This window comes from Homalodisca vitripennis, chromosome 4 (assembly GCF_021130785.1).
Source record: "Homalodisca vitripennis isolate AUS2020 chromosome 4, UT_GWSS_2.1, whole genome shotgun sequence".
Classification (NCBI taxonomy): Eukaryota; Metazoa; Arthropoda; class Insecta; order Hemiptera; family Cicadellidae; genus Homalodisca; species Homalodisca vitripennis.
This window is the reverse complement of record NC_060210.1, coordinates 76,497,297-76,522,215: the sequence shown is the minus strand read 5'-3', so window position 1 is coordinate 76,522,215 and position 24,919 is coordinate 76,497,297. Positions and strand designations below refer to the sequence as shown.

The 24,919-nt window shown below is 35.0% G+C and overlaps 1 protein-coding gene across 8 annotated transcripts in view; it reads right to left on the bottom strand.

Annotated features, from left to right (window-relative positions):
- Positions 1 to 4,162: 4,162 nt before the first annotated feature.
- Positions 4,163 to 24,919, bottom strand: part of LOC124359552 (E3 ubiquitin-protein ligase RNF168) — a 62,365-nt gene continuing 41,608 nt past the window's right edge. For 7 of the 8 annotated variants that reach the window (XM_046812392.1, XM_046812388.1, XM_046812389.1 and 4 more), the window contains 4 exons: positions 24,439 to 24,522; positions 12,814 to 12,945; positions 10,665 to 10,797; positions 4,163 to 9,522 (listed from right to left, as the gene is read on the bottom strand). In XM_046812392.1, coding sequence (XP_046668348.1) covers positions 9,309 to 9,522; positions 10,665 to 10,797; positions 12,814 to 12,945; positions 24,439 to 24,522 — 563 coding nt within the window. In that variant the 3' untranslated portion in view covers positions 4,163 to 9,308. Of the gene's footprint in view, positions 9,523 to 10,664; positions 10,798 to 11,599; positions 11,698 to 12,813; positions 12,946 to 24,438; positions 24,523 to 24,919 lie in introns of those variants that run through there. The other variant, XM_046812395.1, reaches the window with a different exon arrangement.

Below are 24,919 nucleotides of genomic sequence, written 5' to 3'. Positions count from 1 at the left end.
TATCATTGCCTCCGTAAAGCTGCTAAATTGACGTCACAATATCGTGGCCCAATCGTATCAACGCGACGCACACATTACGTACCTTTGTGATTGTCTAAAAATATGTAGTGTTATATTTTTGGACTCGTTCTTTCACTGCCATAGAGCAAATTTAAAAAATTGACTATTTTATAATCAAAGACATTAATTGTAGAGTATAAAAAACGTTACTCTTATAATCAAAGACATTACGTTTAGAATTAGGATACGTTCATGGCATTGTAAGTGACGATAGCAGCCAGGGCTTTCTGCCAATTTAAAATTTTCTGTGGAAGGCACGGCACCCACTGCGACTGGACAGGTCCGGATGTTTTGAGATGTCAAAATACGTAATTAAATGGAATGCCGGTCCGTTTGGATTAAGCACGGCGCCCACTACGACCGGACCGGCCTTTTATACTTTGTCAAACGCATACAATCAAATGGACACCCGTCCACTGCGACCGGTCCGGGCTGGGCTGGGCCGGGCCGGTAGCAGTGGGCAGGTGTCCATTTGATTGCGTGTATTTCAACTTCATCAAAGCCTCCACCAGGCCAAGAAAATAGCCGACCAAGGTCAAATAGCCAACTCAGTCTAGGCTGGGCCGGTAGAAGTGAGCGGATGTTTAGTTGTTTAATCTATGTTGACATCTCAAGGAAGGCCGAGAGGGTAGCGATGTTATGGGGTTTGGGAGATACTCTTCCTTACAGGGTCACCTCCACCTTCCACGTTTTTTTTGCTACTGCCCGAACTAATTTACTAGTATTCGCTATTTTGAGTGAAATTTCTAATTGTGTTTATTCGATCAAAACTTATAGAATTGTCTATATGAATATTCATATAATTATTATAATATTCATATAAAAAAATTCAGAAGCTACAGAGTGGAAGAAAATCTTTTGGAGTGGTATTCCTGGTTCACCTAAGAACAGGAAGTTCTTTATTGGATATGATTCGGCTCTTTCGGATGAATTCATTCCTTCTTCTGCAGTACCCCAGGGCTCCCATTTGGGAACTTATCTATTTAACGTCTACACGTCCGATTTGGTTGAGTACTTGTCCTCCAACGTCCTACTTTTTGCGAATGACTTGAAGATATTTCGAGAAATCAAAAATGAGTATGACTGTGTTGCTCTTTATGAGGACATAGATAAGTTAAATGAGTGGTGCCAGGATAACTCTATGACGGTAAATGCCAGTAAGAGCTTCGTTATATCTTTCAACAGAAGGATGTCTACTCAGGAGTTCATTACAGGCTACTGGGAAACAACTATATACTGCCAAGAGTTTTTTAAAATAAAGCACTCCTAATATTTAATTGCTTTATGTTGATCCTTGAATGTTCAAAATGTTGATTTTAAAACTAAAAAGTTTTCTCCAAATTTATCATTTTCGGCGTATTATATTTTCTACGCATAGTAGAGATGTAGCAAAGGTACTGGAACAGTTAACTTCTTCGGAGCTCAATATCCCGTCGGTACGGTTTACTAGATATACCAAATGGCGTTCTGGCAGAACGACTAGGCTGGCTAATGTTCCAGTTCCGCTCTGGAATCCAGGCAACCAAAATATTTTCTGACTGTTTAGAAGGAGGTTGTTTACTTTGTTGTGTCATTTCTCCTGTTAGTGTGTACAGTCTCCTGATTGAACACCTTGGTCAGTGACGTTTTCGTTAGTGGCGCTAAATATTAAATACGGCCTGACACACCTCTAACACATAGTTAATTAAGTTTATCTTACATAATTTATGTTCTCCAATTAAACGTTCTGAATTTCTGTTTCAATGTTAGTCAATATAATTTAGTTTTTAATTTGAAAAACTCACTACACTTATTTGGTTAAAAAGATCAAATACGTTACAGTAAAATTCACATCTTATAGTTTTAATATCTTACAAGAGAAGGAGAGGAAAGAACAACAGTTTTTAATTCATATCTCAGTGTCTTTATATAATTGTTTTATTCCACTAAGGAAAAAAAATAAGTTTTTTGAAAATTTATTGATGCAGTGTTTGTTTTTTATATTTAGACCATTTGATAAACAATTACACATTCTTTCCTTTTTATTTCATCAGCTCAATAAGCGTTATTTAATTCCGTCATTTTAAAATAAGTTAATGTACCACAATGGTCAACAGTTTTTATTGTTTTCTGGTTAAGACAAATATACTAGTGACATTCAGATCACATAATCTTGCCTAAATATCTCATTGTAACAATTGGTAACTTCTGAGGAAAATCTTGTTACTCTTCCATTTTATTACGAGGGGTATTAGAAAAATAAGGTTCCCAAGATTTTTTAAAATAGACAGCTCTATATTTCTACTTAGTGTTATACATCAATTTAAAACTTAAAAGTTAAGCTATTTATTCACCGTAATCACCGTTTCTGTCCAAACACTTTTGTAGACGATGCTTCAACTTTTCTGTCCCCATGTTGTATAATTCTGCCGCCAATCCTTTTAGGAATCAAGTAACCTCTTCCTTGACTTCATCATCGGTACTGGAGCGTTGGCCACCCAAGTGTTCCTTTAGTTTTGGGAATAAGTGATAATCACTTAAGGCTAGGTCTGGGCTGTAGGGGAGATGGGGTACAATAGCCCAGCCAAAATTTGTCAGCAGTTCTTGAGTTTGACGTGAGACATGAGGTCGAGCGTTGTCATGGAGAAGCCTCATATCACTGGACAATGTTCCTCTCCGGTGGTTCTGGATCGCGCTGGAAATCTCAGGAATAAGCAAAGCAAGTTCGTGAATGGTGATTTTCCGATCTTCAAGCAATATTGTCTTAACTTTTTCAACAACTCCATCTGAAACTGAAGGCCGTCCACTTCGGTTTTCATCATGAATTTCCATGCGACCTTCACTGAATTCTGTACACCATTTCCGAACGTGTTGAACAGATATGCAGTTTTCCCCATAAACTTCGATTAACTGACGATGAATTTCAATAGGTGAAATCTCTTTTGCATTTAAAAAACGTATCACAGCACGAATTTCGCATCTGGCGGTAACAACGATAGGGAGCTCCATCTTCGAAGGCAGCTAGGCCGGCAGTGTTGGACGTAGCGAGGCGCGAGTGGTATGGATAGAGAGAGGGACACCTGATGAGTAATAGTGTTGCCAGATTTCTCCCAACATATCGCATTCTGTCTCGGCGGCATAGGGAACCTTATTTTTCTAATACCCCTCGTATTAATAATGCATTAAGTGTATTTGAAATTGTTGTATTTTTTTATATGATCTATTTGTCAGCTATATGGCAAGAGATGAGAAAGTTAACTAAGGTTAAGGTTGAGAGGCCACTAGAAGGAAGTGCTCGGTTGTGAGTTTAGAATGGCTTCTACTTGTGTGAATAAAGTTATAAACACCATTAGAGTGAAGACCATCAACAATAACACTGTGGAAGATTTGGTGTCCAACTCATGGTGCATCCTGATGAAAGGCTGAAATCAAAGATAACACATCTAGAATTGGTGAGTCTTAGAAATTTGTAAAGAACCTAGGAGATTGGAGGGATAGCTCAGTGAGTTTGAGAAGCACTTCCTAAGAAATGAAAGAAGAATATGAAAAAATTGTGTTTAAGAGCATCAGAATTGTTCCTTTAGAGGGGTCATAGCAGATTCCAAATAAATAGTGAAAGCCTACAATCAGATACAGAGAAACAATGGTCACTTAATAATATAGGTGATCATGAATGGGTGACCATGGAATGCATGGACATATTGAATTGTAGTTGAAGGTTCTTCAAGATGATTTGAATTTGACTATATTGTTAGATTGTGTATGTCACACATAAAAAATAACATATTTTGGTTATAATTAAGTTTTGAGGGGGAAGGATCATTGCACAAGTATTATGTTCAATAACAAGTCACTCCTTAATAAAATGATTGCTGTTATAAAAAATATATTAACTTTTTGAGAGCATAACTTTGCAAAGGATTAGATTTAATTAGCGCACTTACTACAAAGTGCTACAGCGAGGCAATTACTGCCACAAACTCAGAAAGGGTGCATTTTTGTTGGAAAATGTATAGGAACAATAAATTGTGATCCTTAGAACTATTTTAGATGTTTATAGGTTCATACCGATTCTGTATACAATTTTAAAACACTAAAGGTTTATATTGAACACAAAGACATGGAATGATCAACAAGTTTTATTAAAAAACAACATCACAGCATATTATATTTATATACAATATTATAAAAATAGTATTAGTAATAGTATACTTATTTTTTATGATAATGAAAAATTTTACAGTACAACATAACAATCAGGCTGAGTAGGACCAAGGTTATCTACGTAATTATGGAAATAAATTAAAAATTTAATTTCCTTCAGAATCAAATACATTTCTTAAAACTTAGACTAGATTAACCATCCACATCTTGAGCAGTGTTCTTATATCTGTTATACCTTTCCCATGGGTTTTTGCCTATCCTTAGCTTATTCAACGAGTAATTAAAAAACTATTAAATAAATGTAACACATTTGATATATACAGTTCATAACCGAAATGTCTATTAGAGTAGGAACATTAACTTTTAATGTTTGTGAAAGGTATTGGTGGGTACAGCATGAAGCAGTTAGCTTCTTCTTCCACAACTAGTAATCAGTGTAAATATCATAGTTGTTTGACAATTCACTATGTAACAACACAAACTGACCATCTCTTACCATCTTTTACAATCAGTAAAAAGAGATCAGTTTACTCACAAGGTCTGCTAAAGAAAAACAAAAAACAGTAACAGGAATAAGTGTATAAAATTATAGGTACACTTTTACATTACTGTCCTTTTCATCTATTTCTTTATATTATAAATAGAAACAAATTTTCATAATTAAGCTAAACCTACACAGCTCACAAAACTATGAAATTTTTTTTAGACTCATACTATTAACTGTAATGACAAAAATAGATATACTTTGCAATGAATAAAATGAAAACCTAAACCATTCTAAATGGCAGCAAACATCGTATCCAGCCACGTTCACACAATCAGCTGATATAAATCATCTGTATGGTAAAATACCAACTAAATAAAACAAAAAAAATCATTTTAATAATAATAATAAAAAACAGATAGATTGATTTATCCTCTATCTAGTGAGACAGCTGCTTGAAATAGAGAAATATGGTCTGCACAAAAATGTGGCATTCACGTGAAACCACTGAAGCGCGGTGAGTTTGTCAATCAAGACAGAAATGTGACACTACTTTGAAGACGTAATAACATTATATTTTGTATTTTCTTGTGAAAATTAAGGCGTACCCTTTATTTCTGAGTCTTATTTTGAAAATGACTGTTTTATTTTATTCATTGTTTAATTATAAGCTTTATTTGTTTTCATCCTCATTGACCATTTTCCTATTAACTGACAATCTTGTTATCTGGGAGACTGTCAGCGTGTAACCATGGTTAATTGAGGTTCTACTGTATATTTTTTTATAGAAGAAAGTATTGTGATGGTTCCAAAAATCAAAGTTTGGATAATACTTTGGAAGTCAAAAAAAGGTTTTTATCGTATTATAGCCTGACCATGTGTTTTAGACTAAAGTGAGTGCTGGCTGATGAGCAGAAAGATACAAACTAACTGCCTGTGTGTTACTATAACAGAACTAGTCTCTGAAATGTTTGGTACTATCTTAAAGGAAAATATTAATATCACTAATTCTTCCATTTTTTACTCTAGGTACCTCATTATTGTAACATACCATGAAATAATCACTTACAAAATATAACAATAACATGGACTAATCAAATTACTAAGAATAATCAACTTAAAATATCATAACTTCTAAAACCATAAAACATACATTTATCAAAACCTATAAATTATTGATGACACAATTTAAATTATTGGAAGCACAATTTACTCAAAAAATAATTAAAGTAAGTTTAAAAAATATTTTAAATTTATACTACTATAATAATATAGAACATTAGAATTCATAAAGCTGAAAAGTAGGAAGATAATTATTCAAGTTCTGAAATTGTTGGATTCTAATAAAATAAAGAAATCTTTCGTTCTTGTTTATTCAGCAGATTTTTGCATTATTCTGATTGACTTGTCAGGAAACTACGGAGAGGAATGTCAATAATATTATTTCACCCTTCCTCAGCAGAAAACTTGACACTATGACAACAAACATCTAAACAAATGTCTCAAAATTGGAACAGCTGATTAATTCATCTCAATTTTCTTTTAAAAAGTTAACAAACACAATCTTGCTCTCTGACTTCTACATGTCTCCAAAAGTCACAAGTGCTTCAAAGGGTAAACGTTTTCAGCCTGAAGAAAGGTTGAATAAAAAGTAGCTTTGCGTGCACTTGTTGGCTGACAAATAATCTGTACATTGCTTTGAAAAAGCAGCATTGTTTACAAAAGAGGTGATTGGATTAAATGTCTTTCATAATACATTTTAAATATAGTGCATTTTCACACTGATTCCTCTATTTAACTGTTACACCTTGTATGTAGTTAGTAAAAAAAATAATTAGTATAGGAGCACTAATTATTGAACTAGCAGGAACTCATAACATTATTGAGCTTTTAATTCTACATTATGAGTTAATCCTGATACAGATAAGAGATTATTATTATTGATTATTTATGGATCTTAAATTAACATTGCAACAGTTTTTTTATGATTAACACGTTCGCTGCGGGCCACTGTCCGGACAGTGCCGATACGCACAATGCATTGCTTATTCGTTTCGCTTGTCACTTGCTGCGATCTTGCGGGAATTGTCTGAAACTTTTCAAGCTTGTTCTAGATGAAATATACTTACTTTCTGATATGTCAGTTTGTCCTGGAAATGCGGGCCTTCTGTCCCGACAGTGCCAGCGAAACAGCTGAAATTTCACATGTTTGTAGCTATTATGAACCAGTAGGAAAACAATAAAACAAGTGTTCCTAATTTCTTTTCTCTTGTGTTATTGTTTTCGTGAGTAGACGTATTAGCAGCTAGGCTTGTTTACAAATTGGATAGGTTATTACTACTAAATTAAAAGTAAGGTAATCTTTTACCGGCATTGCGATTTTATCTATATGTGTGGTGTTAATATTTTGATTGCACATAGTATACATATATTTTGCTTTTTTGTATACAGTATGTATTGTCTCCTTAGTAAATTCATTTAAACAATACTTTTATTTGTTTTACTGTGCGGACAGCACGCTGCGGCGATCTTCACCACGGGCTCTGTGGGTGTTTTACGCTATGTGCGGGACTACTGTCTGGACAGTAGCGTTGTCTAGCAACGGAACCTGATGCATATCAAAGTCGATTGAAGTATTCTTGCTACTTTTGGACATCACACAACACATTTGGTATTTTAACATAAATGTTGCCATGCCAAAAATGCGGACCACTGTCCGGATGATTACGAACGCATACGAACGTAATATAATACAATATCATTATTTTATAGCGCATCAAACCAAAATAACGCCAATTAAACAAAAATCGCAAGTTAGAATTTTGCCGCATATCGGGTACATAATTGGCCGCTCTTGCCGCAGCGAACGTGTTAACTAACACATTTCTGATATTATATTACATTTTATTGACAGCATCCTGACTGATGTTTATTTCATACACAATATTTTTTTAATTTTCAATTTTTAAGAAACTTACAATCATAATTTTGTAACTAATTACCTACGGCTACAGTATCCAGCATTACGTTAATTCCTAAAACGTATTATTCCATTAGTTTACAGTTTTAGATTAATCAATAAAATAGTTGTAATTTTATTGACAGATTATTCTTTGTATTAAGTTCTTTTACATCAATTTTATCATACTGTAATTTATATATTCATAGTTTTGTATAATAATGAAACACAAGAATAAGTAAAAATAAACAGTAACAACTTCATCACTTTACATTTATGGTATATAGTAAGTTTGAAATTTCTGAACAAAAATGATATTAAACCATTATATCATAGATTACAACATTACCATCCTTAAACATTAAGATTACAATAATCACTCGGCACCAATTTTTGAACGGATTGTAGTTATATGTTGTTGGTAACAACATTACTTGAAAAAAATATTTTTTGGTAGGGTTTACTGAGTATTAAAACGACCCATTTAGACCTTGATGAGGAATATTAACATCAAGAAAACACATTTCTGACTTCTCTTCTTAAACAATAGACACTTAATCCCCTGATTAGAATTTAAAAATGTGAGACAGAGCAGAATTTTAATAGAATGACGACTATGTTATATCTTACCATGTTTTCCACTGCAGAGCACCAGAGTGTGCTGGTTATTTATACTGCAGACAAATGTAAAGACATTATCAAATAAAAAAAAATAGATGTAGGGTACCTAAAACATTTTATCCCAGGAGCAGACAGGATTGTTCCTTTTATTACAAAGTGGAGAAGACATAAATTGTTACTCATCAATTTTAACTTTTAAAGTAAGTTTCTGTTTAGGATGTATCCCAGTCATGGGAAAGAACCTTTGTTGTTCAGGTCAGGAAGTTCGTTGTCCATATTCCAGAGGGAACCTCTGTTCAAATTATGTGAATCAAGAAGTATTACCATTTACTAAAATAGTCCAAACGTTCTAAATGGGTTGGGATGGCTCAGACGCTAAGTACTTGCTCTTCAATACCAATCGGCATGCACACATGGCATAGCAACCTTCATTGTGTCACTGCCAGATGGGTGTAGAAGATCATGTCACTACCCCCACCCGTTCAGGGATAGCATGCCTCAGCAATTTACTTTACCCCCACCTCCTTTAATAACTCCCCCTTGCATAATAATAAGGAATCAGGTAACTGGCAGTATGGCTTATTAACTGTTCTCCTTCTCTCTAACACCAACTTTAGATTTATGGTTTTGGAATTTCACAATTTCAAAAACCAATTAGGTAGGGCAAATATAACGATTTTTCCTAAATTTGCTAAATGTTAAAACCACAACTTTATATCCAAATTACTGGTCTGTGGAAAAAATAATATAAAACACGTATTGTGCATTTCAGACAGTAGGATTGGTTATTGTTTCTTTCTATTGATATAATTAGTCCAACGAGATATTAATGCTGTAAATAAAATTTAATTACATCTGTAATAAACTAAATTGTTGACACACAAAGTATTATAATGAACCAAACATTCTACTATGTGTTATTTATATTTATTCCAATGTAATTAACATCCATTCCATTTCTTGGTTTGATTTAGTCTGTTATATTTAATATCACTTTACAAAGGTTCTGTACATCAGTCTAAACTTCCTGGTAACTAACTACTATTTTATAAGCATACTATCCAATGTAGCCTGAGCCCTGTCTACCAGCACTTGCTTTCTTAGATTACCCTTCTTTCTCTTCCTTAAGTTGTAATCAGTCTTCTGTGTTGGAACACTTCGTTTTCTCTTGTTTTCCGAGTTTAGTTGTTTTTGAAGCTCAAGTGCCAGTTCTCTATCAGCTTCCAATTGCTTTTGTAAGAATATTGAGTTTTCCCTAAAAAACAGAATAGTATTTTACAATTATATTTCACAATAAACTAGGCTATCCAATTTCTAATTGTATCCTAACAGTATCTAAAAAACAAAACATAACACTAAACTTATATTGTTATAATTCACTGGAATATTAGCAAATACAATAAATTATTAATGGTAATTATTTGTATATTTTGTAAACTATAAACGTGAACTCATAATTAGTTTACAATCACAACATGGTGACTTTTCAGGTCTTGAGCTCTTCTGTAACTTGTAAAATACCTTGTCCCATACTGTGGACAAGCACTGAATTAGTGTCCATGAGTGTTGTTAGGACTAAATGTAAAAAATGGGCAGTTGTGAGAGCAGTAGTAACAAACATTAAACTACTATGAATAGCATATCTATATGTCTTGAGAGAATGTTACCTCAGAGAGATACAGTACCATCTGAAAACTATTATAAATAACATGGAGGGTGTTTTAGAACTCTTGATGGATATTTTAGGGGAATGTCCCTATGCTTATAGTAAGCTAACTTTTAAGTTTAGCTGGATTTCTAATACAATTTTCTTTAAAAAATCTTATTCCTGTGAAACGCTTGTGTTCTGAGCCATAGTGAGTCAACATGTTTAAATGTCTGCCATCACAAAATGTATAAATGAAATTTGTCAGTCTTTTAATAGATATTAATATTGAAATCCATGCAAAATTTGGTTCATGTATATTTTAAACAATTGCGTAACTACAGTAGAGCATTAAAAAAAACATAAAAAAAATACATACAGACAGAATACTATAAAGTAAGTAGAATCAAACTAGATTTAAAGAAATGTATTATACCATAGGAACAATCCTCTAGCATATCTGACAAGAGATCTGACTTTGTAAACACTAAGCATTTTATCCTTACATAAAATATAAATTTCAATAATATTTATCATAGGTGAATAAGTGCACTCACATGCCAATGTATTCTATGAATATTTACAGGTAAAAAAGTAAGCTGAATCTAAGATAGTTCACTATCAAAGTAATATCACATTTCAAAACATTATATCAGACCCATAATTTTTTTGTAACATCATATCAGACCCATAATGATGTTATGGAGTACAAATACAATTAAAAATAACTGAAAAGCTACCAAACAACTTACAGTTCTTGTGGTGAGATATCACTATCAGGATTGTTACAGAGAGCTGATAACACTTCTGTGACAACAACCTGAGATTGGTCCGTCCCCACCCCTCTCTGAGCCACTACTATCTGTGGCAGCCAACTGCTCCCAGCTGCAAAATACCATTCACTATCAGGGTTGTTACAGAGAGCTGAAAACACTTTGGTGTTAGCAACCTAAGATTGGTCCGTCCACACCCCTCTCTGAGCCACTACTATCTGTGGCAGCCAACTGCTCCCAGCTGCAACATAACATTCACTATCAGGGTTGTTACAGAGAGCTGACAACACTTTGGTGTTAGCAACCTAAGATTGGTCCATCCCCAACCCTCTCTGAGCCACTACTATCTGTGGCAGCCAACTGCTCCCGGCTGCGAAATACCATTCCCTTTCAGGGTTGTTACAGAGAGCTGACAACACTTTGGTGTTAGCAACCTAAGATTGGTCCATCCCCACCCCTCTCTGAGCCACTATCTGTGGCAGCCAACTGCTCCCAGCTGCAAAATACCATTCACTATCAGGGTTGTTACAGAGAGCTGACAACACTTTGGTGTTAGCAACCTAAGATTGGTCCATCCCTAGCCCTCTCTGAGCCACTACTATCTGTGGCAGCCAACTGCTCCCAGCTGCAACATAACATTCACTATCAGGGTTGTTACAGAGAGCTGACAACACTTTGGTGTTAGCAACCTAAGATTGGTCCATCCCCACCCCTCTCTGAGCCACTACTATCTGTGGCAGCCAACTGCTCACAGCTGCAACATAACATTCACTATCAGGGTTGTTACAGAGAGCTGACAACACTTTGGTGTTAGCAACCTAAGATTGGTCCATCCCCACCCCTATCTGAGCCACTACTATCTGTGGCAGCCAACTGCTGCCAGCTGCAACATAACATTCACTATCAGGGTTGTTACAGAGAGCTGACAACACTTTGGTGTTAGCAACCTAAGATTGGTCCATCCCCACCCCTCTCTGAGCCACTACTATCTGTGGCAGCCAACTGCTCCCAGCTGCAACATAACATTCACTATCAGGGTTGTTACAGAGAGCTGACAACACTTTGGTGTTAGCAACCTAAGAATGATCCATCCCCACCCCTCTCTGAGCCACTACTATCTGTGGCAGCTAACTGCTCCCAGCTGCAACATAACATTCACTATCAGGGTTGTTACAGAGAGCTGACAACACTTTGGTGGCAACAACCTGAGATTTTTAATGAAAATTATTACAGCTGTGCTTCGAGTAAAAAGTGATTGTCCCAATTTTGTTTTCTACAGTTATTTAAATGCCATGCTGTTACAATGGTTTAAAAAATATAACAAGAATTGATAGTACTTCAGATTTTTGTAGAATATTACTAAAAGATTTAATCAGCTGATGCCTAAATAAACGTTTCCTTAAACATATAATTTTTAAAATTTAATTCTATTTCCAACGAAACCTTCAATATTAAGATGTAATCATTAACTTCTGATGAAGCTGCACTTACTCTCCTTCACCACATCATCTTTTGTTCAAAGCATATTATTTATGATGGATGATCTGAAAGGATAAACCAATTTTGGATGTTTGCTATCGTTATATGTTACAAGGATTGAAATCTATCTTCTGCTCAAGGTGTTGAGTAAAAAAGTTGAACATAAAAATCCAAATATATACCTATAAATCCAGATTGGTAGGTATGAACCCAAACAATGTCACTGCACACCACTCAACAAATGTCATATGCACCAGGGAAGGTGAGAGACTGAGGAGAAATTAATCCGTACTTCCTATGGTATTACATTTTTATTATTAATATTCGTTGTTACATCGTTGAAAACAGCGTTTTATATATTTACAATTGCATTGCAAAGTTCCATTATTGTAAACGAATCATTACAGTACATTATTTGAAACAAAGAAGACAGGAAGGGAAAGGTTGGTAAATAGAGGGGTAAAGAGCAGACACTTTTAGCCTTATGTTTTGTTCATGGATCTTATAATCGTGAAGTGTGTAGAAGTTTTATTGTCTAGGTTTTGTTAGATTGTTACAACTCGTTTACATTTTCTAGTAAAAACCTAGAAATTCTTTTTTTAATATTGGTAGAAAAGGTGACCTACCAAATAGTAATCTCACAAAATACCTTTAGGTGGGGTGGTGGGGGAGCTGCGAATCGGCTTGAAGTGACGCAATTCCTGTCCTATGCTGTCCGCCCCACTTGAACATCGGGACATCGACACGGGCTGCTGCTGTTGCTGCTGCTCTGGCTCTTTCTCTGTAACCAACATCACCTTCACTGTATCTTCTCTAAAAATTGTTGTCCAAATTAAAAAAAATGTGTTCAATACAATTACTAAAAGTTATCATTTAAGTTGTTTCAAAAAGAACAACAGTAAAAAAACTTGAAGAGTATTAAAAATATTACAATACAACTTGATGTTTGCAGTACTTTTAAAATTATTACATTAGAATTATTAAAAATTGGCATAGAGGGTCAATTTGGTCTTTGCTATAATTAGGTCTTTAGTTTGAGTACATGCTAAGTGGATCAATTTAAATATCAGTAACATTAGCTTGAATATCTCATACTCTAATAACTCAAACATAGCTCAAGGAACATAATGCACAACTTCACTACTCGTAAATACTGCGTTTTTTCAGGTGGGAAAGAAACCCATTTTGACAACTCCAAACTTTAATGCGATGTATTATTGCAAATTGCATCACTCTTTACGCCACAGCATGACTTCTTGCGACAACATACATATCAAAATCATGTACAAAAAGGAAACAACGAATTGGATTAGTGACACAACTGACTATGCTATTTATAGATACTGCAAAGAGAGTGCAGCTGAGCACACTGTCTTAGGGTACTCCATTTTCAAAAGTGACTGGATCAGCATGGGTTGCTCCCAGTTGTCATTTATAAAATTATGAATAAAGAATAGTTTTCATCAACACCCCATGACAGCAAGGTATTTACATTCTTCCATCACGCTGTGTCACATGCCTTCTGAAAGACAAAGAAGAATGTTAATACTTGTTTCTGCTCAAGAGTGCAATTGTAGTCTCTAGGGAAACCAACAAATCCGTTGTCAACCATCCTTGGTGAAATCTGCATTGCTGAGAGACAAGAAGGCGGTTGCTATCCAAATACCAGACTAGTCTATAATTCAGCATTCGTTCCAAAAATTTAGAGAGACAACCCGTAAAGGAAACTGGCCAATAACTAGCGGAGTTTGTAATATCCGTTTCCTGGCTTTAATAAGGGAATAACATGCGATATACACCATACTGATGGAAAAGTATGTTCATCAAAAACGCGATTGTACAGAGTGAATTGGACTTGCTTAAATGACTTTGGAAGATTTTCAGCATGCCACAGTGTATATCATGTGGTCCTAGGATGGAGTTTTTGGAACATGTTTTCGCAAAGTTTAGCTCTTTTAAAATAAAGTGTATGTTTCTAGGGGACTATTTGTAAATAAACTATTGTTATTAGGTGTTGTTTCTTTATTATACTTTATTATCTGAAACTCAGGACAGTAAGAAGACTTCTACACTTCAGCTGTGACAACGGCAACCTGTTTTACTATTTCTTTAGGGTTATTAATAATATTGTTTTCAACTTTTTCCATGATATTGAATCAGTGAAAGCTTGCCTCAATTGTCTATATTATGTTTTAAACAGAAGACGGCTTTTGCTCTCTTTTGTTGATAATTCTCCTAATTTTCCAACATAGGTGTGGTTTTAAACATCCTCAGTGTTTTCTGCTATCTTGTTACGCTTTAGCACATTCTTCTGTCCACCAAGGAACGTTATTTCGTTTTCGTGATTTTGAAATACTGTGTTGAGCTTCTTGTATGATAGAATTATTAATATAACACTGCTGTATTAACATTTAATGGGTGTTTATTCCTGGGAGCTTTTTGTTACATGTGCTCCATTTGAATTTTTTTATAATCCAATGCGGTTTTGTGTTCCTTTGAATGTTAGTTTCTGGAAAACTGATCCAGATGGGGTGTGATTGCTTCCAATTCTGTTATCAGCTGCCAATCTACTTGGTACAGAAGACCTGGGCTGCACACTGACAGATCAATAGCAGACTAAGACCCAGTTCAATGCCATAAGTATGTACGAGTACCATTATTTAGAAGTACCAAGTTAGGTCCATCGCAATCTCTGACATTCGGGTTTCCCCTTGTCAACAGGTATTAAAGCCCCAGACGTGATGGTGAGCGTTGAAGTCACAAACGAGTAGAAATGGAGAAAGTAATTGATTAATCAGATCTAACATGCCACTTTTATCAAGAACAATTAATAGGTACTGAAGATATGTCTATGGAGCAGATGTTTATTTTAAATAGAGGCCAATATTGAGATACAGGACACTTGTAGAGGGATGTTTAGGTTCACACAGTTTGAGACCAGAGTTTCTTTGAATATACCAGTGCCCCCACAGACAATACTGTCATGGAGATTATTGTAACCATGAATTTTGTATCTCTTCAAAGAAAAATGGGTTGACCAATGTTTCTTGTATACAGACAATATTTGGCCTATGCTCCTGAAGGATTTGTTTTAAATCTTTTATGTTCGATCTTATTCAGTTTACATTCCACTGGCTAATGGTTAGTAAATTGTATATGTTATCTTACATTTAAATGAAAAAGTTATTTTGGTGTCTTTAGAGAATGGGGGATTTTTTAATTTTCCATGTTACTGCCTTAAATTCTGTATGTAATTAAGGTCCGTCACACTCTCGTCCTCCTACATAAATGCTTGATAGGGAGGAGAAACCTGACTGTAGAGGGGTGTTTGTTGTTCCTTGACAACGATTTTCTACTTAGGCTTTGACGTTGTGTTTTAGTTTGTCACTTAGCACTTATTCTTTTTTGGCTGAGATTTTCGTATCACTGTTGTGCTTGTTTTATTATTCTATTTTTTTAGATACGTTGTTCATTGGTTTTGTTTGGTAGCGTTATCTTTGTCTCTGCTGGCTGTAGTTTCTGCTAGATTTGAGGACTTGAGCTGATGTTGGCGGAGATGAGACTAATGATATTAGCCACTTGTTCCGTAAGCAATTTAACCATTACCCCCAGAAAAAGGAGGTGGAGTCGAGGTGGCGGCTTGTGCCTTATCCTTTGGTAGTTGAACTGCTCTTCTTCTATATTCTTTTTTAGCATCAGCAAAAGATAACTTATTCAAGGTTACCACTCAATGTTAATTTTCAAATTCCCTGCTCTTTCACGGTCAATAGTTTATATAAAAATTACAAATAAAAATAGAAAAAGATGGTGTTTTTCACACGAAGTGGACCATTTCAGTATCTAGCGCCAAACCACACCATGAGTGTGTGCAGTTGCCTAGTCCTTGGCAATTTGGCGTCTGTTGCCGGTTCTCGTGTCTCAACTCAGCTTGAATACAGGATGTGTTTCGTTTCTAAGACGTGGCGAAATGGTGAAACTATTTAAAACTTTTCCTTGTGTCACTAACAATGTAGACAATTTGGACAGAAATAGATGGATGCAACATGCTTGTGTTGTAGCCCCCCCCCTTCTTAGGGGGCGGTATGCGTCCAACAGTATGATTTGCTGCCATAAAAGGGAATAAAATTTGCCGCTTGTATCATATCAGAACTCTTACTATTAATTCGTCACACAAGCGAGAATTGCACAAGCCTAGTCATGGAGCTTGTGGTGATTGGTCCTGGCGCGATTTAGAGCGGTTTCACGCGGTACAATTTCCGCAGATAAAAGCTGTTGGCTGTGGCAGCGATATCGCAGGACCCTTTTAGGCGGACAACGCAAGTTGCAGTGTTCTTCAGCGAATCAAGTTCCCCTTCCCCACCTCATTCAGCAGTAGTCTCTTGACATAAGTGAAGAATGTCTTTTATAATGCTGTTTTGCTGTTTCGTGATTTAAGGCAACACAGAAGAGACTAAAAAGTGCCAAGACAGTTTAGAGTTTATTCCATTTTGAATTCCAGGTTTTTATAAAGTTAGTTTTACCTAATGCTACTGCACTTAGAGCTTAGGGAAGATGCCAGAATTTTTAAAACTTATTACCAAATGACCAAAAAATCATTCAACGAATAAATGTGAAATATTAACTTGTTTCTTGATTCCTCAACAAAAGATTACACTCTATCTCCACCAGCTGTTCAAAGTTTAAGTCGCACATTTCTACCAGTAAAACAATGTTAACACGTTCGCTGCAGGCGGTAACTGTGGTTACCACAGAGCCTTTGTTCTGAAATGAGGTCAGTGTGCGGCCAGCACTCGAACTATCACAACGATGTATTTCTCGCTCCTCAGGAGGTACTTTTCCCACATTTTTATGCACTTCGTTTTCACATCAGACTTTTTCATTATTTTTAAAGTTTTTATAGTATTAAGTGATTGTGCAACACAATGCATTTTCCCCCGGGACCAAGTGGTGTACAATAACCAAGTTCTAAGCGTACAACAGAGCCAGTATCGAGTTCAAACGACGAGGATGACAACATGCACGATGTGGAGTACCAGACGGACTTGGAAGTTGAGGATCCTGATTACGAGACCAAACCTCGCCAATGGAGCGTTCACAACCGGATTGGAATACATTTTTATAAACCTATGTACTATAATATTTTTGTATCATTTCAAGTAAACATTTAAATATATTTTGTTATAATTACTCACCTCATATTTGAAAATAATAACTGAATTTGAGTGAGTTAGCGGAGATTTATATAAACTTTTACATTCATTTTGGTTTTCACATTTACGTATGAATATTGTTTATGTTTGTCTAAAACGAATAAAATACAGTTTATTTAGCTACAATGTATTCATCTGGAATATTCCAACTGCCATAAAAGGGCGGTCCCTAGTGCGAGCGGTAACTAGAGTTACCAGCTGGTAAGGAAGACTGTCCTCAGGAACTAACGGTAACCACAGTTACCGCATTCCTAAAATGGTAGAGAGTGATAACTTTTGTGACTTATGAGTAATTTTCATATATTTCTATCATATTTCATCCAAAAGTAAGTAAAAATATATTTAAAAAATTTCAGCATATAGGGAACTCTATATAGGGATTTTTAGCAGCGAACGTGTTAATTTCATCAGAACTGAAGTAAAACACACCTGTATTAAAGCTGAGTTGAGACATAAGACCGAGTGCTGGCCCACTGCACACGTTCATGGCACGTTTTGGCGCTGAAACACTGAAATAGGCCACTCCGTGTGAAAGCACCGATGCTCAACCATATGTTTGTAGAGAAGAAGTTGTAGAGAATGTTTGTAGAGGTTGTAGAGAAAAACCTCATAGAGGTGGGGGCTGTTCCATATTTGTTAAGGAAAGCATCGATTTTGAAATACTAAATGTTAATTGTTTTTGTGTTTTAAGTATTTTTGAAGTAGTTGCTATTGTTTTAAAAAGTTACCACATGGTTTTAGTTAGTATATATCGTACTCCTCAGTCTGATAATAACTTATTTTTTACAAAATTAGACAATTTTTTAGGTTTTCTTACCAGAAGGTTTATGCCTGAATATGACTTGGTTATCACAGGTGACTTCAATGTAAATATTTCAGAAAATTCACAAGAGTCTCAAAATTTTCTTAATCTTCTGACATCTTATAATTTATTTTGTTTAAACAAAAATCCCACTAGAGGATTGGCTTGTATTGACAACATCATAACCAATAATGTACATAATGTAAGTGAATGCAAAGTTTTCAAACCACACATATCAGATCATGATGGCCTTTATTGTCAGATACTTAGGGAGAATATAGAAAGCAAACAGAAAGATGCATCACCTTGTAGTTTTAGAGTGCTATCTGTAAAGGCTATCAATTCTCTTAAATACATGTTAAGTAAGACAGACTGGAGCTATATGCTCTGTGAGCGGAATGTAGAATTGCTATTTACAAATGTGTTAAGTTATCTTAGTAATACCTTTGAGCAATGCTGTCCTATAAAAACTAATAAATTCAAGCATAATAAAACAAAGCAAAGAAAGAAGTGGTACAACAATGAGTTGAAAAAATTAAAGAAAGAGTAATTGTACACTATAATTTATATGTCCAATGTAGTAATGATGAGTTGGATAGAAAAAAACAATTAAAAGAACTGTATCAGAAGGAAAAAAAACATTATAGATATAAAATTAATGAGGCAAAAATGTTACACAATAATGAATTTATTGAAAATTCTAAAAACAAGTGCAAAGCAGCATGGAAGGTAGTTAGAGTAGAATCTGGTGGAAACAGTAGAAATCTTGAGTGTCCAATCAAGTTAAACGATTTTAATGACTACTTCATTAATGCACTAACAGAAATTAACATTAACAAACCTATTGATGTCATGGGAGCAACCTTACTTGTAAACCAATACTTACATAGTAACAATCTAATAATGCAAAAGAAAACATTTTTCTGACATGCAATAACTGAACAACAAGTAAAAAAGATTGTCAGTAATTTTAGCACATCTAATAGTGAAGACATATATGGGTTTTCAAATAGAATAATCAAAGAAATCATTGATTTTATAATTAAGCCATTAGTTTTCTTGTTCAATAGAGCCTTAACTGAAGGTGTGTTCCCAGATGTGTTAAAATTTACAAAGGTAATACCAATCTATAAGAAAGGAACAAAGTCTAAACCATCAAGTTACAGACCAATATCATTAATCCCCGTAATAAGTAAAGTTTTTGAAGCATGTATTAAAGATCAATTATATAATTTCTTTGTAAATAATAATTTGCTTTGTGTTGAACAGTTTGGTTTTATACCAGGCTTGAATACAATTAAGGCCGTTGAATGTGTTGTTAATTATGTTTTGAAGATAAAATATTGACATGTGCTACTCTGATTGACCTGACCAAAGCTTTTGATTGTGTCTCTCATGAAATATTATTGAAAGAATTGCAATGTTATGGTTTGGGGGGTAAGGAACTTGGCTTAATGACATCCTACTTGTGTAACAGGAAACAAATGGTATATCAAAATAATGATGGATCTAATTTTCAGTTAATTAAATCTGGTGTTCCCCAGGGATCTGTCTTGGGACCATTCCTATTTTTAATTGCAATAAATTATTTTCCAGGTAATATACCATGCAAATCAGTATTATACGCAGACGATACTACTTTAGTTTGGAATGGAAAAGACATGGAAAAATTGAAAGTGGATCAGAATGTATCAATGAATATTGCAGAGAGCTGGTTTAAAACAAATCATTTAAATATAAATAATAAAAAGACAGAATCAATTATGTTTTCACTAACTAAATTAACTGAAGCAGAGTCTATTAAACTACTTGGCCTATACTTAGACAGCAGTTTGAAATGGGATGTACATATACAATACCTTTGCAAAAAGCTATCTAAAATCACTTATTTACTAAGAAAACTTAAACTGTGTGTTAGTAGTGATATGTTGATCAATGCGTATTGTGCTTTTTTTCACTCTCAGATTGTATATGGTGTTACTTTATGGGGAAATAGTACTTATATGGAACAAGTTTTTAGATGGCAAAAATATGCTATACGGATCATAAAAGGACTGGACAATCGTGAATCTTGCTTTACCATTTTTAAAGAATTAAAAATAATGACACTCCCATGTTTATATATATATTTCTGTCTAATAAACGTAAAAGAAAATTTGCATAAATACACACCTCAAAACAATTAAAGGATCACTTTTATTGCGACTTGTAAAACAAGTATTAATAACAGAAGAATGTTTGAACTTTGCACACTGATGAAGGAACCTCTCGGTAGCAAAGATAAATAATTCTTGTTTATTTCTGACTAATTCAGTAAAAGATAAGAGCGATTATTTCGATATCATGTCCAAACAAGATTGAGATAAGGAAAGGTTCAGGCTCAGTTTTGTCACAAGTTGATCTCGTTCAGTCTGGATTAGGCTTCTATAGTTAGCACTGTGTGTTTTTATTGTTATGGCGGGTGTTAGACGGTTTTTGTCTGAGAGTGATGTCAGTAGAGCTGTTAATTTGATAGAAGTGGGAGTTTCCCAACGAGACGTGGGTAGGCGCTTAGGTGTGAGTCAGTCAGTAATTTCAAGATTATGGAACCGACATCAGGAGCTAGGAACTCTTCGAAGATACCCAGGACAAGGCCGCTCGAGATCCACCACGCACATAGAAGATCGATTTTTACGAGTTAATGCACTTTGTAATAGATTTTTAACTGCTAGAGAACTCTAAAACGACCTAAGCCAGGCGACTGGAAATCGTGTGTCGGATCAGACTGTTAGAAATCGACTCCGGGAAGCTGGATTGAGATCTAGGAGACCTGTCCGAGTGCCGAGATTGACTGCGCGTCATAAGAGAGCCAGATTGCAGTTTGCAAGAGACCATAGGCGTTTGCAGCTGAGACAGTGGCGTAAGGTAAGTTCTCAGACGAGTCAAAATTTACAATTTTTGGTAATGACGGCCACGCTCGAGTGTGTAGAAGAGGAAATGAACGGTTTATTAACTGTTGCCTAGCTCCCAGAGTTCCGTTTGGCGAGGACTCAGTATTAGTGTGGGGTGGCATAACAATTGACGGTCGTACAGACCTTGTCATAATCCGAAACGGTACTTTGGCAGCCCAGCGTTATGTGGACGAGGTGTTAGACGTTCATATTCGTCCGAGAGCAGAGCAAGCAGGTCAAAATTTTTTATTTATGCAAGACGGAGCTCCGCCACATGCAGCAAGATTGGTCCGTGAGTACCTGTGGCGAACACAACATACCACTGCTGGAGTGGCCAGCCTGCAATCCGGACCTAAACCCGATTGAGGACGCCTGGGACCAACTAGGACGAAGTATCCGGGGCCGCCCAAACCAGCCCAAGACTTTGGATGAGCTGGAAATGGCGTTACGAGAAGAATGGGAGCGGTTACCTCAAGATCGCCTCAGACGACTCATCAGAACCATGCCACAGCGTGTTCGTGCGGTTATATCAGCTAGAGGTGGCAATACAAGGTATTGAAAGTGAGATTCAAAAGACCAGATCATTTCTTATTACATTTGTACTTTAATAAGAGAGTTGTTTTCGTTTTAATTTTATGGTTTTGCTTACTGTTCTAGCCTAAAATAAAATATCATATAAAAAAAACATATACAATGTATACATCGTATATGTTTTTTTTCCTGTCTATCCAGATTATTTTAACGACATCAGTCACAAAGCTAGTCTTAAGCTCTTCTTTTACCTCATCTAGATCACACTCAAATAACTCCCTTCAAAACAAAATTCCCTTTGATCAGTTAAAGGTGCTATAGGCTTGAACTGCTACTTGATATTGGTCATAGAATAAGTTCATCTTCAGTACTGCATTGCTTGTGTACTATTGGTCGCTTCTACCAGGATAGTTTCATCCCATAGGTTTTTAATAGAGATCAGCTAGCTCTCCTCCTACTCCAGTGATCGCTTTATAATAAACAAACTGGCTTTAGAAAGAATGTTCTTAGTTTTATTTTAAAGCTGAAATAACAGAGTATGTAAAAATTTATTTCTTCCTAATGTTCAACTTTTCTTTGCAATCTCTTGTTACAACAATGTGCCTTATTGGGGTTGCCAGACATTTTTATCTAGCGCATTGTGTGAAGAGGTGTGTGCCAAAACACCAGCCCTTAAGTCCTTAGACAAAAGGACCTGCTAGCTTGTTTAACCCTCTAAGTGGCAAGCGACGTCTGAGACGTTCTATTTACGCCGCCGTGACGTGGCAAGCGACGTCTTAGAAGTCGCTTCACATTGCCGCTTATTGCTAGGCAACCGATAATTGTTTTTACGCCTAGTTTGCACAGTTGCGTTCCACTAAATTTCAAATACATTTCATATAGTATCATCAACATCACGTTGAAATAATCAATGGTACTAACTGAAATAATCCTAAGTTTTCTCCCGCGGTCTGTGGCAAAACTAGCTGAGTAGGCCTACGTGACTGTTTTGTTTCTCTTGGCTTGTACATATAGCTATATATTTTCTTTATTATTATAACATTGTCTATCTTTTTGGTTTTTAATAAATTTGGCATTGTTTTTACGATCTTGTGTTAGTTTGTTTATTCACTGTTTCCTGGTACCAAATTTCATTTTCAAGTTTGATCACAAACAAAAAACTAAAAATAATAATTTACTGTAATAAACTGATCTGGTAGATCTGTAAAAAAACTCTTTCTCTTCAAAGTAAAATATAGTATGCACAAATTCTACAGCATTTAGGTTGTTTTTTTACCAGTTTCAACAAAATAACTTTTTTTGCTATTTTGCAAAAATTTTAAAATTTATTTTTTTATAGTTTTCAAACTGTTTCCTTTGTTATTTGTAGGTAATTATTGTTTCTACCTTTTATATATAATGGATTTTCTGTAACTATGTGTTTGTTATTTTTTACAAAGTGTCAAAGTTACAATTTTAGTTTGGTCAATCAAAATTTTTTTGGTTTTTCACATGATAAGTCCAATTCAGGTTTCAAGAAATCATTTTATTTTGTCATAATATGATAAATTCAACTCTTTCCGAAGAATTCAGTATGCAACATGACTAGGTTAGAGTAAAAAATATATTTTTGGTGAATTTAAAAAAAATACTCTTCAAAGTGGCCAAAAAGAGCTTGCCACTGTGGAAGTTTAGCATCGCCACTTCTAGGGTTAACCGAGATGAGAATACACATGTAACTTAGCTCACACATAGCAGCAGAAACTTATACTACTTCTCTGCTCACTGCACACTTGGGCTGACATGGCTGGACTCAGATACATGTCCTCACAAACACATCAGCTGTCCAAGCACAAATCAGCTCCAATACACTATCAGAAAGGCAATTTCCGATTAGTGCTGAGGCACTCCCAGCAGGTGACAAAGCGGACCAGTCAGGTGGGGATGTGTAGGAATGAGGATAAGGATTAGGGAGAAAAAGGCAGTTTAACGTCATACTCAGGGTGATTTACAACAGACAGACAAGAAAGTGAGTTAATAGAAGCAAAAGAATTTTTAACAACCATACATTAGATCCATGTCCATTTTTAACCAGTAATATCAATCAACAAAACACAAATTATCATTTTAAATACAGTTTAGCTTGCTATGATGATAAAATTACTGGTTAAACTAAAATGTTTAAACTTAGTATGAAGCAAACCAACCTGAAAAAGTAACTTCATTTCATGTGTTGATATATTACTGAAAAATGTCACATTACCTTCATAATAAACTCAGTTTGTTTAGTAATTAGTTAATTCTTGTTTTTCTCATTTCCAAATGACTGCCCATATGACTGATGTAACAAAGGTCTGTCCTTCCTTGACAGACCAAAATTACGACTATCAATACATCACTGATGTTTATCATTTTCAATACTGATGTACAAGTAGAGTTTCATACAAAATTTCAACCCTCTAGGTGAACTTGCTCAACAGTTATCATGTGTACAGACACACAGATATCGGATTTCATATTTAACTGGCAATAAAGGCTTTACTAATGCTCATTCAATAAAGTGTAATTAAAATAACATACAGAAAGTAGACATGAAAATGAATATTTTTGTAGATCTTGGATTAAAGTATTAATTACAGTTTACAATGGATACATTTTAAAAATCACAGGTTTCAAATATCAGTTACCACATATTTCAAGTTAAACCACAATCCAGGCAATATTTAGCTATTGTACAAAGGTTGATCTCCTAACTTCCTAACATGTAATTGTGATGTTTGTTCAGTCATAATACAAACACTGCAGTTGCGAGTGAACGTTACCTGAGGTTAAGGCTGATGATGGTCCTGGTCTCACTGTAGCAAAGTGGCTCAGATTCTGGTCAGAGAGTGATGTGGAGGTCAGGTCTAACAACAAACATAGATAAGAGACCTTAACCATTTCCCATTTTTAAGGAGAATTAAGTAAAAATTTAAATGTTTTAAGTTTGATATTATATTTTTATATTACTGAAAAATCATATTTTGTTTGTTTTATCTTAACATTAAACCAAAACTGTACTTAAACAATCAAATCTCAATAAATCTATTGTCAAAAATTCAAAATCCTCGATAAGATTATTTTTTTTAATCTCCTTGAATTTTCATAAAAGTCTATGTTGATTTTACTTATACAACTCTGTATTTTTTTATGAACATCTTGAAAGTCAAATTTGTTATAATCTGAAACAATTTAAATCAAAGTTCTAGCTATACAGGATTTTATAAGCAGAAGTGTAACTTCAGTAAAAATCAGTTTCCGTCT